This window comes from Lipotes vexillifer, unplaced genomic scaffold (assembly GCF_000442215.2).
Source record: "Lipotes vexillifer unplaced genomic scaffold, Lipotes_vexillifer_v1.1 scaffold174, whole genome shotgun sequence".
In the NCBI taxonomy this organism is placed as follows: Eukaryota; Metazoa; Chordata; class Mammalia; order Artiodactyla; family Lipotidae; genus Lipotes; species Lipotes vexillifer.
Genome location: NW_006785255.1, coordinates 509,983 through 529,056, shown reverse-complemented (window position 1 = coordinate 529,056; position 19,074 = coordinate 509,983). Strand labels below are relative to the sequence as shown.

Sequence of the window (19,074 nt, the reverse complement as noted above, 5' to 3'; positions counted from 1 at the left end):
TTTCAAATTTTTCTTTCCCTTTTCCTTTTTCTCCAGTTACAAAAAATATTTTAACAATTATAATAAAGATATTTCTAACATAATTCTAATCTCCAATCTATGGTCACCTATTTCAGATTTATTCAATACACTATAATATAGTAAAACATTTGAATAATTTTTTGAAATGTCATGATTTGTACTTCAAATTGTTAAAAGGTGACCAGCAAATGACTAATATTAGGTTTAATACAGCCAGGAATACAAATAGGGTCAACTAAGGACTAAAGGCAATAGAAAAACTATATAGATCTCTTATTTCCTACCCCCACTCTCCAATTTTAAGATAGATAAAAAATAGAGTACAGTTGATGAAGGGGAAGGGGCTAGAGCATACTGTCTTTTAAACAGAGAAAGGCAATACAAAAGCACACAGAAGAATTGTGAACCCAGGATAATTACCAGGAACTAGCATAGTAGATGTGAGTTCTGGAGTTTCCAAGAAATCCACATTACTTCTTTGGAAGGTCTTGCTATAATTCATCTGACGGTGGCTGTATAAATAATTATAGGTTACGGCTGTGCAATTTATTACAGTCTTCCTGAGTAGAATGTAGCACAGTTCAAAATCACTCAAGGTGGCAAGGTTTCGGATGATTTAGATTAAGTGCCTGAATACGGACTTCTTTTCTTGGTTATTTACCCTTAAAAAAAGACTAAGGAGTAATTTAACAAGTATCACCAGATTTTTTTTTTTTGAAACAGGAGAGCACTAATTCTCTAGAGAAGATAAAACAAAAGGAGATAACTGTAATTGCAGCAAGAAGTTTAAACACAAGGAAGACTATCTTGGGCATCAGGATGTTTAAAAAATAGGATAGCTAAGAAGAAGGACTATAGATTTTCCATCTCTAGAGGATAAAAAGAAAGACAAATCATCTAAAAGTATAGGCCTGGAACTACAGAGTTGAATAAGTTGCCTTTAAAGCTCCCTTTTGTGCCTGAAATTCTATTGATGTCATTACGCATTATAGCACAGTGTTTAAAATAGCCACAAAAATAAAATTTTTAGGTGAAATATGTACCAAATAAATTTCCAGGTATTTGTTTCATTACCAGAATTTAACACCCCCAAATATGGACTTATTGGAGAGCTATATTCTCTGTGCCATTTAAAGCCAACTAGAACTATTTATATAATCTCAGAATAGCAAAATTTCCTTCATCTCATTTTTCTAATTATATGTTACTTAATAATTATTTTAATTTCAAAGAACTTGATTTATTTTTTAACTTTATCGAGGAATAGTTAACAAATATAATTATATACAAAACTGAATGATTACAAGAGAAGTTGACTTGCTTTTAATCTTTTCCAAACAATGTCTTGAATTTCCCTTTTATTTGCAGTAAGTAAAGACATTTCAAAAGCTGTTAAGCTATGATGATCTTAACCATTATATATAGCTATGTTGCAAAATAAAAACTACAGAGCTTAAGAAAAATTAGGAAGTAAAATTATTTTCATCTTTTTCTGCATCCTTTGTCTCCCACCCCCGCACACCTTAGACACCCATGACCCACATCTAAATCTGTTTACCTGAAAGCATCACTAAAATGGTAATTCTTAAACTGTGATCATAATCAAAAGTTTTTGGGCTTCAAAAGGAAAGTGATTTCAAATACATAAAAAGAGTGAGATTTAGGAAAATGAGCAAATAAGACAGGTTTTAAGGTGAGGTAAAGGGAATGGAGTTTTTTCTACAGGTTCTAAAATTATATCATGTATATTGCCACCTCCCTGGCAAAAAAATAAAAAAAATTAAGGCCTGCTCATAACTTACCTATTCCACACACTGCTATTCTCCCAGAACTCATAAATCGTGTAGTGAGATTCATTTGAAAGCTTCTGTATAGAAATACTGAAATGGAAAAGGAAAGGTGTAATTAGCCACAGGAAATTAAATAGAAGAAATAAACTAATATTTCTAATCATCTCTAATCTTATCCATTTGTATAGGAAACACCTATGTTTCCTGCATGAAAATTGAAGTTTTGTCAATAATTTATTAACATGTCTGTTTAATATACGTTTTTAGTTTTCTGGTTTGGCATCATGAATACTGTCTCAGTATATTTTAGAAATCACAAATATAACTTTGTAAAATTTCATTCATATATCCATTCAAAAGGATTTTGTGAGTTCTGTTTTGCCAGGGTTCAGAAAAATGTGAGTGCATGCCACTTTCCTTGCCCTCAGCTGTTGCTCTTTGGATCAGTCCAATCAGCCTCAAAAGCTCTTGCCCTTACCTCTATCTCTGGATTGACAGCTTTTGTTTGGGGTCCTGCTGTAAGCTAAGTCACCTGGACCACACTGCTACACAACTAACTCCAACTTTGCCAGTGCCCAGTGTTGGTCCTCCTCCTTTCTCTTTTACACACTCACACCTCTCAACTGTCTCGCTGTCCAGATCAAGTTGGAGTTCATATTCTGGCCATAATTGTAGTTTTTTTTGTAATTGCTTTTCCAATTTAGGGAAGACAAATTTGTTCCTTCCAGCCCTCTGGACTAGCCTGAGAGTGGCTAATAGCCTATATAATATGTTTTGGAGTAGTGAAGACAGAGGAGGTGGGTGAAAAGACAAGTTGAGGTGAAGACTGGATTTAATCCGGTAGCAATAAGGAGACACAAAAGAGTTTAAAGCAGGGAGAGTCTCATGGTTGAAGCTGGGTTTTAAAAGATCCTTCTGATGGCTGTGTGAGGTAGCCTATGGAGAACAGTTCAAAGCAGGAAGAAAAGCTAGAGAGGTAGTGAAATTAGCTTAGGTGAGAGATGATGAAGATCCAAATTAAGGTAGAAAGAAAGGAAGAGGGGATAGATTCATAAATTTAAGGGAGAGTAAGACACAAATATAAAGATTCCTTTAAAAAATTAATTCCACAAGTCCAGCTTGTTCAGCCTAACATTTCACAGTATATTCAGATTATAAATCAAAATCAGAGGTTAGAAAAACAAGGATTTTTTTTTTAAAAATCAGATGGGGTGCTTTTTTTTTTTTTTTTTTGTGGTACGTGGGCCTCTCACTGTTGTGGCCTCTCCCGTTGCGGAGCCCAGGCTCTGGACGCGCACGCTCAGCGGCCATGGCTCACGGGCCCAGCCACTCCGCGGCATGTGGGATCTTCTCGGACCGGGGCACGAACCCGTGTCCCCTGCATCTCTCAACCACTGTGCCACCAGGGAAGCCCAATGTGGTGCTTTTTTAAATGGAAGTATAGTTGATTTACATTATATTTCAGGTATACAGCATAGTGATTCAGTAGTTTTGCAGATTATACTCCATTAAATGTTATTACAAGTTAATGGTTATAATTCCCTGTGCTATACAATACATCCTTGTTGCTTATCTATTTTATACATAGTAGTTTGTATAAACTACTCTTTTTTAAATTTTTTAAAATAATTTTTATTGGAGTATAGTTGATTTACAATGTTGTGTTAGTTTTGGGTTTACAGCAAAGTGAATCAGTTATACATAGACATATATCCACTCTTATGATTCTTTTCCCATATAGGTCATTTCAGAGTATTGAGTAGACTTCCCTGTGCTACACAGTAGATCCTTATTATCTATTTTATATATAGTAGTGTGTATATCTCAATCCCAATAAATTGAGAGATTGGGAAAAATTGGGAGAATAGGATATTGATTTAATAGAGAACATACAGTAAAATAGCTAAGCTCAGTGTAAATTTACGATTTACCTAAGTGTGGCCAGCAGATGGTGGTAACTACACAGAAATTGTAATACTTATTTGGCTTGTAGTTTGGTGTTTTTCACAGAGCTATTGATCAAGCTTGCTTCAGTTAAGATATGATGTAGCGGGCTTCCCTGGTGGCGCAGTGCTTGAGAGTCCGCCTGCCGATGCAGGAGACGCGGGTTCGTGCCCCGTTTCGGGAAGATCCCACATGCCGCGGAGCGGCTGGGCCCGTGAGCCATGGCCGCTGAGCCTGCGCGTCCAGAGCCTGTGCTCCGCAAATGGGAGAGGCCACAACAGTGAGAGGCCCGCATAACGCAAGAAAAAAAAAAAAAAAGATATGATGTAGCAAGTATTGTTATTAGTTCAATTTCAGATTTTCTCGGGAAAGGTTTATAACATAATCAAAGGAATTGAACAGAAAGTGAAACTGGAGATTTTCTAACCCCAGGAGTTTATAGATGGACTTTTGGGGGGGTTCCTTGAAATCCCTGAAATGAGCTGAAAATTACTGTGCATATCTACTTTTTCCTGGGAAGAGAATCCATAGTTCTCATCATAGTCTAAAAGGATCTGTAATCCCCAAATGTAATCTGACAATGTAATGGTCAAATTTCAATCCATGACTATGAACTGCCTCCTACAAACTAATTCATTTGTATTACTTATTACATATAAAAATCACTTATCCTGTTATCTGAACCTGCCATTTTCCAGACTAGCCACAAGAAATTCACAAAATTTTAGCCTGATGCTCAAGTTTTGAAGGACTGAAGAAGATAACACAGTGTGATAAGGTAGTGGTTTGAAGTATAGCCATACAGGCTTACCTTCATCCACCATGTATTAGAGCTTTGTCACCTTGGGCCCATTACTTAACCTGTTTCCTCACCTGTTAAATGGTGGTAATAATAGTACTGAGTACTAAATAAGGCATTACATGTAGAATGTTTTGCCCAGTAATTGGTATATTGTATGTGTGTACATGTGTGTGTGTGTGTTAGCTGTTAGCTCAATAGTGAAAAACAAAGTAGCACTTTCCTTAGGTGAGTGAAAGCTAAGCCTTAATGGTATCAAAGTTGAGAAACATGACAGAATTAAAAGAAACAGAAAAGAAACTGAGGGAAAAAGACAAATCTTTGAAAACAATGAGGAGCAGCAAGCCAATAATAATGATGATAACAATTATTACATTATTATACATACTAATAACAATGGTGATGGTTGCTAACATGTATTGCTCTGTTCCAGGCCCTGGTTTAAGCATTTCCCATGGATTAAGTCATTTTACCTTCACAGTCACTCTGGGAATCATATGGTAGATACTGTCTGTTGCCTCCCCAACTGTTATTCCCCTCTGTCTAACCGAACCCTGCCATTGTTCATTTTGCAATATATCCAATGTACCAATCAGTGCTGGGCTGAGACAGTCATCACAATCTCCTTTCTGCTAAATATTTGTTTTCTAACCTCCCCTGTAGCCAGGAATAGCCATGTGACTTGAGTTGGGCCAATGAGATGCCAAGGGAAGTATGCTGAGAAGCAAGGACTTCTGGGAGACTTTCTGTCCTTAGGTTCAGACATGAGAGGATGGCTTGTTGGTGTTGCTCCTTTCTCCTTCTTCCTGGCTGTAGGCCATCTGGTCAAGAGCCAGATGGAAGAGTTGAAAGACCAGTTTAGATTGTGTCTCAAAGGACTATGGGTGAAAATGCTAATCAAAATTGTTCTACAGACTGGGTGCTTTCAATTAAGGGCAAAACTGACCAATACACAGCAATGACATTTAAGGACATTGATATTTGAAACTGTACAATACAGATGATAATACATATGCACTGATGACACTGAGACATCAAGAAAAGGTTAATGATAAAATTTTTAGAAACTTCAGTCAGCAATATTTCTGTTAAAAGGGCTTAGGGCTTGAATGATTAGCTTTCAATTATTTGCAAACTTAAAATTACATGATGTAACTCTGAGCTTTTGCTTTGTGACTGTACTAACTTAAACACCCTCAGTCTTCCTCCTCAATGTATTCATACTTCCTGTGGCACTTAAAAGCTCACTGGCTAAAGCAAGAGTTCTTTGGCTAAGCTGTCTCTGGATAAGGTCACTTAGAGCTTCAGCCCTGAGCTCCAGGACACCTTGAACATTCCAGAAGCTGGAAAATGTCAGTGAAATGGGGACAAAATGATGTAGCTCAGGAACGGTTGGGGTTAAACATCTTACCTAAGGTAGCTTGGCTCATCAGGAACAGGACACACTTCGTCCTGGCTTCCTCTGTTCCCCAGGTGGCCTACCTTAACTCACAGAGCCTAATCACTGGAGTAAAGGGCACACAGGAGGGATAGTTCCCACAATTCTCCACCACACTACGGCCACCCATTTATTTTGTCTATATAAAAATGCTGATAAATTAATGGTTCAATGTGCCACAGGGTACCATGAGTTCTTAAGGATGTTTCTTTGGCCATTGTACAACTCCCAGGGTTGATTCTTACAATGCAGTTCCACATTTATCTTCCCTACATCCTTGACATGTAGTTCAGAATACATACAAATTCTAGAATTTGGCAGCTGAGAGTGACTTCAGAAATCATTTTAATCTACTTAACAGCTGTGAAATTAAGGCCAAGAACATGGCTTTAATTGTTCATGAATGAGTATCCTATTTTCCCAACTGGTTTCCTAGATCCTTGGAAGCAGAAACTATTCTCAACTTTCCGAAGTCAAGCATGGTTCTGAGAATACACTGTGTGCATCACATATATTCAGTTGGTACCTCCCTGTGCCAAACACAGGGATTAAATAAGCCTTCATGATTACAAAATATGCGAAAAGAGTAATAAAAAAATGTGTGTGTGTGTGTGTGTGTGTGTGTGTGTGTGTTATACATGGGTCACACAATTGCTCTGCTTGGGTTTTTCAGTAACTTTTTTTTTTTTTTTAACATCGTTGGGGTAAAATTGCTTTACAATGTTGTGTTAGTTGCTGCTATATAACAAAGTGAATCAGCTATATGTATACATATACCCCCATATCCCTGCCCTCTTGCATCTCCCTCCCACCCTCCCTATCCCATCCCCCTGGTAGTCACAAGCACCGAGCTGATCTCCCTGTGCTATGAGGCTGCATCCCACTAGCTATCTATTTTACATTTGGTAGTGTATATATGTCAATGCTACTCTCACTTCATCCCAACTTCCCCTTCCCCTTCCCTGTGTCAAGTCTATTCTCTACTTCTGCGTCTTTATTCCTGTCCTGCCCCTACGTTCTTCAGAACCATTTTTTTTTTTTAGATTCCATATATATGTGTTAGCATACGGTATTTATTTTTCTCTTTCCCAAACCCACAAAGTTAATACAACCCATGTTTAATTCCAGAGCAAGACTTAGCTGCAGAAGTATTCTGCCAGAGTGTGAATAAAATATAACTAGTAATTACTGGGAGGAACACAAAGAGACATAAAGTATGTGTTTCTATGTGCACATACATGCATGCACACATGTGCTAAAAAGCTTTCCCAATGTTCTAAGAGTATTGTGAAATACAATTTAAACAAGCTCCTAAGGTAGGGGTGGATTTGGTTGTGGCAGTTTTCCAGGAGCAGGTGAGTTTGATCTTTGGCATTAAGGTAGAGCATGGTCTGGCACAGACCTGAAGCTGGGTGCACACTTCTGGGAAGGAGAGTGGCCAGATCGAAGGCACAGAGGTAAGACAATAGATTATGCTGGAAAGGCAATAAGCAGCTGGGCACTGTTGAGGCATAGTGTTCAGGTGAGGGAGAACAAATGGTAGCAGTGCTATGGATTTCTGGGGTCTGTTGGTAGTATAATTGTAGGGTCAGGATAAACTTCTGGCATTTGATAAGCTACTCATTAGATAGTTATTGCAGGTTTCTGAGTAAGAGAATTCTATGATAATTGTTTCCGGGTAATTATAACTGTAGTAGTTGTTTATTGGACTACTTGGAGTAGAGAAACTGAAGATGAGGTATAGTTAGTATATTTTAGTAGCCTGAGATAACAGAAGCCTGAGCTGGAGTGGCCATGGAAATAACTTTTTTTTTTTTTTTTAAATGACAAAGTCCTGCCATCAAGACTTCAGAGATGGTGCAATTTCATAATGAATGGCTGAAATGGTGGTTATTAGGCCATAGGGCGCACTCTCAAGGTAGCAATCAGAGCTAGATGCACTAGAGTTGAGGCTTCATATACCAGAGATGATTTAAATCAGAGTGTGAGTCTGCCTGGATGCAAAAGGAGGAATTTCAGTCTATTTGACTTCCCTTGGTGCTCCTAATGCTCAAATCCACACAGAGTCCAAGGATAAAAGAGAAAACAGCCTGTTTAACTCTGCAAAATGCATCACCCTGAGGGCTAGAATGACCAGCATAACTTTAGATGAAGATTCTCAAATACCAGTCTTCCATACCCCACCCTCATCTAAGACACATGCGCAGGAGCACTTACCGCAAGCAACCACTCTGGGAGGAAGCGCTCTCCACATAGTGTTTCAGAGCAAGTTGGAATTCTTCCAAGTCCTCTTCTATCACAGACATCTGACGCTGCACAAGCATGATGTGCTGCAGAGGAAGGGGCAAGTGTTACTTTGTTGACTATCATGGAGCCTCCCTAAGCCAACCCCCTACTGCTCATCCCATCCCTCCTCACAAAACAATTTTTCATCTAAAAATGACTAAAAAGGCCATGACTAGTCCAAGTAATAACACTGTATAAAAGCTGTAGTATAGGCAGGATATTTTCTTGCCTCTAGTAACAAGCACTAAAAAAGGTGTCCTTCATGATGACATATTTCCCTTTTAAAAGCAGTGGTTCTCCATCAGAATCACTGGGGAGGTTTTAAAATTGCATTTATATCAGAATCTCTGGAGTGGGGTCCAGGCACTGGTATTTATAAAAACGTCTCCAAATGACTTTAATGTGCAGCCAGGTTTGGGATCACTGACCTAAAGTCACTTAACAAATTTTAAAGAGAAGTTTTATTGTACACAGTGCACAGCTCCAGCTTTTCCTTGGCTATTTTGTGATATTAGACATATTATGAATTTCATTACAAACAACCAAATTTCAAAAAATGTGTTCACTGACGCATTTCCAAAGCTACATAAACCATCACAGGGTTCTCAAACAATTAACCACCTATAATAGGCCCCACTCAAATCTCCTGGCATTAGATGAAGCCTGTGTTTAATGGATCATGCTGGGTTGGATGACAACTGATTCTTGTAACAAATCCTATTACCATTATTGTAGTTTGAATACTTTCCTAAAGATATGCCTATGGGCTTCTCATGGTATTTTGATCTCAAGATTAGTCCATTCCTCATCAATTGTTGGTAGTGAATCATAAAAGTGCAAAGAAGGATTGGAGGTGAATTATAAAAGTGCAAAGCAACAACAATAATGTGAGAAAGATTTAGAATATGAGGAAACTAACTTGCATGATCTTACCCAGCTATGTAGAAGTAGAGCTAGAATTAAGCCCCTGGTTTTCTATCTCCAATTCCAATGAGATTCTTTCTTAATGTTAACAGCTACCATTGGATGAACACTAATTATATTGTACGTACTATGTTAGGCACTTTTTATATTGAACAAATGTTCCTACAGGGAATTAGTAAATGCTGGATTCTAGTATACAGTGATGGATTAAGATAGAATTCTTGTCTTCATAGGTTTTATCAAAGAAATAAACAAGTCTTGAACACTGTGTCTAAGAAGTAATTTTAGATATGGCCCATGAAACTTATTGTATGTAAATTGATCAGAATTCTACTAAAATTTTGACCAACTATATTGCCAAATAAATTTTGATCCTTGCGTTAAAATCCTTTGAGTATTTAAGGCTTAAAATAATATTTGGGCGCCCAAACTCATATGAGCAGGAAGCAGGCTGTGAATACTGCATAACCCCTAAGAAAGGAATGTTCCACAATGGGCTGACTCAGGTGTGTTCATGGATAGTAATGGACCAAGAAGAAACTCTTAAAGAAGAACAGAAAACAGGGTTCCTCTTAGAATGGAGATCTGGTGTCTAATAGTGGAACTTCCTTCATTAAAATACCTTCCCAGCATGAATTCATCATTGCAACTAACCCGTGAATGTTATGTATTTCCTATACATCTGTTTTCTGAGTGGCAGTTTTATGGCATTTATCCTGGCCTAGATTTATCATTGTATATTTTATCTGTGTTTGTGCAAGGGTTGGGCATTTCAGACCTTAAAGGGCTACATCCTGACCTTACAGATAAGACTAAACATCATCCAGGGATCCTGGATTTGACCTAGAAGCAGTAACTGGAGGAGACTTTGGGCAGTCTCCCTTGTGAAGGTAATGTGTTCTATAAATGTGAAAAGAAAGATGCAAATGGACATCTGATGACCAGAAGGTAGACTATGGCACAGACTCCAAACTGTTCATCAAAATCCATTTCTTTCTTCTTTCTAGGTATAGAGTTAGACTTACAAATTCCATTATCCCTTGCAGTTAGGTGTAGCCAACTGACGAGTTCTCACCAACAGAATATGAGCAGAAGTGCTGTGTACTAATTTTGAGCCAAGACTTTCAAGAAGGATGTGAGCCTCCTCCACCTTCTCTTTTTCTTTTCTGCTAGTAAGCTGAAGACCTGCCTTAGGACTGGCAGGCCCATAGGTAAGAGAAGTCTGTGTCCCTGAATCATTGTGTGGACTATTTACTAGGAAAACTTTTATTGCATTGGAATCATCCTACATCTTGGGTCTATTTGTTTCCATAACCTAGTCACCTAAATGAGTTCAGTAATTTTAATTGAGCTTTATTTTATTTCCCTTCAGTATCAGGAATCAAAGTCAATAACTATCTCCTCAGGTTGTATAATGAACAATCAGCCTCCTATCTGACTCTCCCAGGACGTAGTTTTTTTGTTTTTTGTTTTTGGTAACATCTTTATTGCTTTATATTGCTTTATATGTATATAAGTATAATTAATTATAAGCAATTATATAAGTATAATTGCTTTACAATGGTGTTAGTTTCTGCTTTATAACAAAGTGAATCAGTTATACATATACATATTTTCCCATATTTCTTCCCTCTTGCGTCTCCCTCCCTCCCACCCTCCCTATCCCACCCCTCTAGGTGGTCACAAAGCACCGAGCTGATCTCCCTGTGCTATGTAGCTGCTTCCCACTAGCTATCTATTTTACGTTTGGTAGTGTATATATGTCCATGCCACTCTCTCACTTTGTGTTAAAGATAATCTCTACCAAAATAATTATGAATACATCCTTTTGACAAAAAATCTATAGGTTAGGTATTTGATGAACAGTGACTCACATGATTCTTATGGGCTTTCCTAATGAAATATTATAAATATATCCACCTATTCCATCATAATTCTTTTAGTCTGAAGGCAATTGTTATGTGATCTAGTGAGGCAGGTTGTAAATATGACCAGTCCTTCACTACTCCCTGAACCCATGCCCTATGAAATGTGACTTTTTACTTCTCCATCTAGACATGGATTCTATTTCCCCTTTTCTTGGATCTGGGCTGGACGTCTAACTTGCTTTGGCCAACAGAACATGGCAGAAGTGATGCTGTGGTGGTTTCAAATTTAGGCCCCAAGAGACCTTGTGAGTTTCCACTCTTTTGCTTGGATCCCTGACATTGTCATGTAAATGAGCCCTGCTAGAGCAGGGGTCAGCAAACTTTTTTTTTTTTTGCGGTACGTGGGCCTCTCACTGTTGTGGCCTCTCCTGTTGCGGAGCACAGGCTCCGGAGGCACAGGCTCAGCGGCTCCGCGGCATGTGGGATCCTCCTGGACCGGGGCACGAGCCTGTGTCCCCTGCATCGGCAGGCGGACTCTCAACCACTGCGCCACCAGGGAAGCCCCAAGCAAACTTTTTATGTAAAGGGCCAGATAGTAAAGGGTTTAGGCTTTGAAGGTCATATGGTTCCTGTCACAACTACTCAACTCCCCTGTTTTATTGTGAAAGCAAACATAGGCAATAAATAAACAAATGGGTATGGCTCTATTCCAGTGAAACCTTATATATAAAGACAGGCAGTGAGCTGTAGTTTTGCCAACCCCTATGCTGGAGGATTAAAACCACATAGAACAAAGCTGAGTCAGTGGATTCATCCTAGCTGAGGTCCTAGACATATGAGAAAGCCCAGCTAAGACCAGTAAAGCTGGCATGCAGCTGATTACAGATGCCAAAAGGGAACCATCTGAGACCACCAAGATGATCTCGCCCTAAATTGCCTACATGCAGAATTGTGGTTTAAGCCATTCAGTTTTGGGTGGCTTGCTATATAGCAATAGCTAAATGGTTCATTTACTTATATACATGGATGTGAATATGATTTGGAAAAATTAAATTTACTTTGCAATCCAAACAAGGCACTTCTTTCCCCTCTTTTCCTCAGATATTTACACAAAGAAATCAGTTTATAAAGAGGCCCAGATAATCTGCCTGCATTTTATGACTACTGTGACAAGTGGAGCTTTTTGAATCTTGGGTAATTTAAGGTAGATTTTTTGAGGTCCAAAGAAAATCCTTAAATTTTTCTATGCTGGCCAGGTTAAGATGTGGTATATGGAGTAAGGGAGAAGTAGGGAAGGGGTCCTAATATCTTCATGATATTTCTATATGTCTCTTGTTTAAAATATACAGCCTTTAATCCTTACTGAAATCTGAGATCCTATAATGTAAATGGCCAGCCCAGAACTTTCTTTCATGGTAGAAAATAGTGCTACATTTTTGTTTCTCTGTTTTGGAAGGGGTTAGTGTTGCTTTTATGACTTACCTTATAGGGATTTTGTTACAATGGAATTAGGGTGGAATATTAGGGATTTCTTGGGCTGAGAAGTGCTAATTATGAAAGGTTAGTCCAGGTTTACTGAATAGTATTTGCCAGTGACGTTATGTTACAGTTGCATATACCTCTGATTTCTTGGATCTTTTTATTTCAAGAAATATCAGCTTTTTAAATAACTGGAGACAAAGAAATGTTTTCAACACAACCAATTTGTTTTATGTTATTCTGTCTCTATTTAGTACATTTACAATTGTGTTCCAAGCATTCTTCAGAAACATCAGAACTCTTGTTGGAGTCTCTTAACAGCTACTGCAAAGCAAGACTATGTTTTGAAAGTCTCAGACATATTAGCTGGCAATAGCCCACAAAACACATTAAAGTGCATGGCAGAATTAATTTACTCACAAAATATTATTCATAGGTTTAATGAGGATACAGAAGCAAAAAGAAAGATATTAGAGTTGTAAACTATTGTATGAAAAGGGATTCTAGTGTATATATACAAAAATAACGTGCTCAAGAAAAGTTAACAGTTTTTGAAAAGCACCAGAATGTGATAAAACTTTGTTTAAAATTATATTGACTTTTTTGTTAACATCTTTACTGGAGTATAATTGCTTTACAATGTTGTGTTAGTTTCTGCTGTATAACAGAGTGAATCAGCTATACGTAACCTTATATCCCCATAACCCTTCCCTCTTGCGTCTCACTCCCACCATCCCTATCCCACCCCTCTAGGTGGTCACAAAGCAATGTGCTGATCTCCCTATGCAATGCAGCTGCTTCCCTCTAGCTATCTATTTTACATTTGGTAGTGTATATATGTCAATGCTACTCTCTCACTTCGTTCCAGCTTCCCCTTCCCCTTCACCAAGTCCACCCTCTGTGTCTACATCTTTATTCAGGTCCTGCCCCTGGGTTCACCAGAACCTTTTTTTTTTTTTTTCAGATTCCATATATATGTGTTAGCATATCGTATTTTTTTTTTCTCTTTCTGACTTACTTCACTCTGTATGACAGACTCTAGGTCTGTCTACCTCAGTACAAATAAAATAACTCAATTTCGTTTCTTTTTATGGCTGAGTACTATTCCATTGTATATATGTGCCACATCTGTCAATGAACACTTAGGTTGCTTCCATGTCCTGGTTATTGCAAATAGTCCTGCAGTGAACATTCTGATACATGACTCTCTTTGAATTATGGTTCTCTCAGGGTATATGCCCAGTAGTGGGATTGCTGGGTCATATGGTAGCTCTATTTTTAGTTTTTGAAGGAACCTCCATACTGTATTCCATAGTGGCTGTATCAATTTACATTACCCCACCAACAGTGAGAGAGGGTTCCCTTTTCTCCACACCCTCTCCAGGATTTATTGTTTGTAGATTTTTGATGATGGCCATTCTGACCAGTGTTGGGTGATACCTCACTGTGTTTTTTTTTTTTTTTTTTGCGGTACGCGGGCCTCTCACTGTAATGGCCTCTCCCATTGCGGAGCACAGGCTCTGGACGTGCAGGCTCAGTGGCCATGGCTCACGGCCTAGCCACTCCACAGCATGTGGGATTTTCCCGGACCAGGGCACGAATCCGTGTCCCCTGCTTCGGCAGGCGGACTCAACAACTGCACCACCAGGGAAGCCCCCTCACTGTAGTTTTGATTTGGATTCTCTAATTATTAGTGATGCTGAGCATCCTTTCATTTGTTTGTTGGCAATCAGTATGTTTTCTTTGGAGAAATGTCTATTTAGGTCTTCTGCCCATTTTTGAATTGGGTTATTTGTCTTTTGATACTGAGCTGCAGGAACTGATTGTATATTTGGAGATTAATCCTTTGTCCGTTTTTTCATTTGCAAATATCTTCCCCCATTCTGAGGGATGTCTTTTCATCTTGTTTATGGTTTCCTTTGCTGGGGTTTTAAGTTTCATTAGGTCCCATTTGTTTATTTTTGTTTTTATTTCCATTTCTCTAGGAGGGGTCAAAAAGATTGGGTTATTTGTCTTTTGATACTGAGCTGCAGGAACTGATTGTATATTTGGAGATTAATCCTTTGTCCGTTTTTTCATTTGCAAATATCTTCCCCCATTCTGAGGGATGTCTTTTCATCTTGTTTATGGTTTCCTTTGCTGGGCTTTTAAGTTTCATTAGGTCCCATTTGTTTATTTTTGTTTTTATTTCCATTTCTCTAGGAGGTGGGTCAAAAAGGATGTTGCTGTGATTCATGTCACAGAGTGTTCTGCTGATGTTCTCCTCTAAGAGTTTTATAGTGCCTGGTCTTACATTTAGGTCTTTAATCCATTTTCAGTTTATTTTTGTGTATCATGTTAGGAAGTGTTCTAATTGCATTATTTAACATGTAGCTGTCCAGTTTTCCCAGAACCACTTATTGAAGAGGCTGTCTTTTCTCCATTGTATATTCTTGCCTCCTTTATCAAAGATAAGGTGACCATATGTGCACGGGTTTATCTCTGGGCTTTCTCTCCTGTTCCATTGATCTATATTTCTGTTTTTGTGCCAGTACCATACTGTCGTGATTACTGTAGCTTTGTAGTATAGTCTGAAGTCAAGGATCCTGATTCCTCCAGCTCTGTTTCTTTTTCTCAAGATTGCTTTGGGTACTTGGGGTCTTTTGTGTTTCCATACAAATTGTGAATTTTTTTCTTCTAGTTCTTTGAAAAATGCCATTGGTAGTTTGATAGGGATTGCACTGAATCTGTAGACTGCTTTGGGTAGTATAGTCACTTTCACAATGTGGATTCTTGCAATCCAAGAACATGGTATATCTCTCCATCTGTTTGTATCATCTTTAATTTCTTTCATCAGTGTCTATAAACTATAAGTTTTCTGCATACAGGTCTTCTGCCTCGTTATGTAGGTTTATTCCTAGGTATTTTATTCTTTTTGTTGCAGTGGTAAATGGGAGTCTTTCCTTAATTTCTCTTTCAGATTTTTCATCATTAGTGTATAGGAAACACGAGATTTCTGTGCATTAATTTTGTATCCTGCTACTTTACCAAATTCATTGTTTAGCTATAGTAGCTTTCTGCTAGCATCTTTAGGATTCTCTATGTATAGTATCATGTCATCTGCAGTGACAGTTTTACTTCTTCTTTCCCAATTTGGATTCTTTTTATTTCTTTTCGTCTCTGATTACTGTGACTAAAACTTCCAAAACTATGTTGAATAATAGCTATGAGAGTGGGCTACCTTGGCTTTTTCCGGATCTTAGTGGAAATGGTTTCAGTTTTTCACCATTGAGAACGATGTTAGCTGTGGGTTTGTCATATATGGCCTTCATTATGTTGAGGTAAGTTCCCTCTATGCCCACTTTCTGGAGGGTTTTTATCATAAATCGGTGTTGAATTTTGTTGGTAGTTTTTCTGCATTTCTTGAGATTATCATATTGTTTTTATTCTTAAATTTGTTAATATGGTGTATCACATTGATAGATTTGTGTATATTGAAGAATCCCTGCATTCCTGGGATAAACCTCACTTGATCAGGGTGTATGATACTTTAGTGTGCTGTTGGATTCTGTTTACTAGTATTTTGTTGAGGTTTTTTGCATCTGTGTTCATCAGTGATATTGACCTGTAGTTTGTTTTGTATGATATCTTTGTCTGGTTTTGGTATCAGGGTGATGGTGGCCTCATAGTATGAGTTTGGGAGTGTTCCTCCCTTTGCTATATTTTGGAAGAGTTTGTGAAGGATCAGTGTAAGCTCTTCTCTAAATGTTTGATAGAATTCGCCTGTGAAGCCATCTGGTCCTGGGCTTTGGTTTCTTGCAAGATTTTGAATCACAGTCTCAATTTCACTGCTTGTGATTGGTCTGTTTATATTTTCTATTTCTTCCTGGTACAGTTTTGGAAGGTTGTGCTTTTCTAAGAATTTGTCTATTTCTTCCAGGTTGTCCATGTTATTGCCATATAGTTGCCTATAGTAATCTCTCATGAGCCTTTGTATTTCTGCAGTGTCAGTTGTTACTTCTCCTTTTTCATTTCTAATTCTGTTAATTTTATTCTTCTCCCTTTTTTTTCTGAATGAGTCTGGCTAATGGTTTATCAATTTAGTTTTTCTTCTCAAAGAACCAGATTTTAGTTTTATTGATCTTTGCTATTGTTTTCTTCATTTCTTTTTCATTTATTTCTGATCTGATTTTATGATTACTTTACTTCTGATAACTTTGGGGTTTTTTTTTGTTTGTTCTTCTTTCTCTAATTGCTTTAGGTGTAAGGTTATGTTTTTTATTTGAGATTTTTCTTGTTTCTTGAGGTAGGATTGTATTGCTATAAACTTCCCTCTTGTTGCATCTGATAGGTTTTGGGTCATTGTGTTTCCATTGTGATTTGTTTCTAGATGTTTTTTGATTTCCTTTCTGATTTCTTCAGGGATCTCTTGGTTATTTAGTAGCATATTGTTTAACCTCCATGTTTTCGTACTTTTTACAGTTTTTTTTTTTTCTCCCTATAATTGATATCTAGTCTCATATCATTGTGGTCAGAAAAGGTACTTGATACAATTTCAGTTTTCTTAAATTTACCAAGGCTTGATTTGTGACCCAAGATATGATGTATCCTAAAGAATGTTCCATGAGCTCCTGAGAAAAAAGTGTATTCTGTTGTTTTTGGATGGAATGTCCTATAAATATCAATTAACTCCATCTTTTTTAATGTTTCATTTAAAGCTTGTGTTTCCTTATTTATTTTCATTTTGGATGGTCTTTGCATTGCTGAAAGTGGGGTGTTAAAGTCTCCTACTATGATTGTGTTACTGTCGATTTCCCCTTTTATGGTTGTTAGCATTTGCCTTATGTATTGAGGCGCTCCTATGTTGGGTGCATAAATATTTACAATTATTGTATCTTCTGCTTGAAATGATCCCTTGATCATTATGAAGTGTCCTTCTTTGTCTCCTGTAATGATCTTTATTTTAAAGTCTATTTTGTCTGATATGAGAATTGCTACTCCAGATTTCTTTTGATTTCCACTGCATGGAATACCTTTTTCCATCCCCTCACTTTCAGTTTGTATGAACCCCTAGGTTTGAAGTGGGTCTCTTGTAGACAGCATATATATAGGTCTTGTTTTTGTATCCATTCAGCCAGTCTATGTCTTTCGGTTGGAGCATTTAATCCATTTACATTTAAGGTAATTATCTATTTGTATGTTCCTATTACCAATTTCTTAACTGTTTTGGGTTTGTTTTTGTAGGTCTTTTCCTTCTCTTGTGTTTCCTGTCTAGAGAAGTTCCTTTAGCATTTGTTGAAAAGCTGGTTTGGTGGTGCTGAATTCACTTAACTTTTGCTTGTCTGTAAAGGTTTTAATTTCTCTGTCAAATGTGAATGACATCCTTGCTGGTAGAGTAATCTTGGTTGTAGGTTTTTCCCTTTCATCATTTTAAATATGTCCTGCCACCCTCTTCTGGCTTGCAGAGTTTTTGCTGAAAGATCATCCGTTAACCTTATGGGGATTCCCTTGTATGTTATTTGTTGCTTTTCCCTTCCTGCTTTTAAATTTTTTCTTTGAATTTAATTTTTGATAGCTTGATTAAGATGTGTCTTGGCATGTTTCTCCTTGAATTTATCCTGTAGGGGACTCTCTGCATTTCCTGGAATTAATTGACTATTTCGTTTCCCATGTTAGGGAAGTTGCCAACTATAATCTATTCAAATATTTTCTCAGTCCCTTTTTCTCTTCTTCTCTGGGAACCCTATAATTTGAATATTGGTACATTTAATGTTGTCCCAGACGTCTCTGAGACTGTCCTCAATTCTTTTCATTCTTTTTCCTTTATTCTGCTCTGCAGTATTTATTTCCACTATTTTCTCCTCCAGGTCATTTATCTGTTCTTCTGCCTATTTACTCTGCTATTGATTCCTTCTAGAGAATTTTTAATTTCATTTACTTTGTTGTTCATCACTGTTTGTTTGCTCTTTAGTTCTTCTAGGTCCTTGTTAAACATTTCTTGTATTTTCTCCATTCTATTTCCAAGATTTTGGATCTTCTTCTCTATACTTACTCTGAATTCTTTTTCAAGTACACTGACTATTTCCTCCTCATTTATTTGGTCTGGTGGGTTTTTACCTTGCTTCTTCATCTGATGCATATTTCTCTGTCTTCTCATTTTGTTTAACTTACTGTGTTTGGGGTCTCCTTTTCAAAGCCTGCAGGTTTGTAGTTCCAGCTGTTTTGGGTGTCTGCCCACAGTGGGAAAGGTTGATTCAGTGGTTTGTGTAGAATTCCTGGTGGAGGGTACTGGTGCCTGTGTTCTGGTGGGTGGGGCTGGATCTTGTCTTTCTGGTGGAAGGACCGTGTCTGGTGTTGTGTTTTGTGTGTCTGTGAACTTAGTATGATTTTAGGCTACCTCTCTGTGAATGGGTGGGGTTGTTTTCCTATCTTGCTAGTTGTTTGGCATTAGGAGTCCAGCACTGGAGCTTGCTGGTGGTTGGGTGGAGCTGGGGCTTAGTGTTGAGATGGAGATCTCTGGGAGAGCTCTCACTGATTGATATCACA

At 37.8% G+C, this 19,074-nt stretch overlaps 1 protein-coding gene across 1 annotated transcript in view; it reads right to left on the bottom strand.

Annotated features, from left to right (window-relative positions):
* NECAB1 (N-terminal EF-hand calcium binding protein 1) overlaps nucleotides 1-19,074 on the bottom strand; it is a 285,391-nt gene that overhangs the window by 3,854 nt on the left and 262,463 nt on the right. Inside the window, exons 9-11 of the mRNA XM_007457341.1 lie at nucleotides 8,210-8,322; nucleotides 1,824-1,901; nucleotides 442-533 (exon numbers count right to left, since the gene is read on the bottom strand). Of these exons, the coding sequence (XP_007457403.1) occupies nucleotides 442-533; nucleotides 1,824-1,901; nucleotides 8,210-8,322 (283 nt within the window). The remainder of the gene's footprint in view (nucleotides 1-441; nucleotides 534-1,823; nucleotides 1,902-8,209; nucleotides 8,323-19,074) is intronic.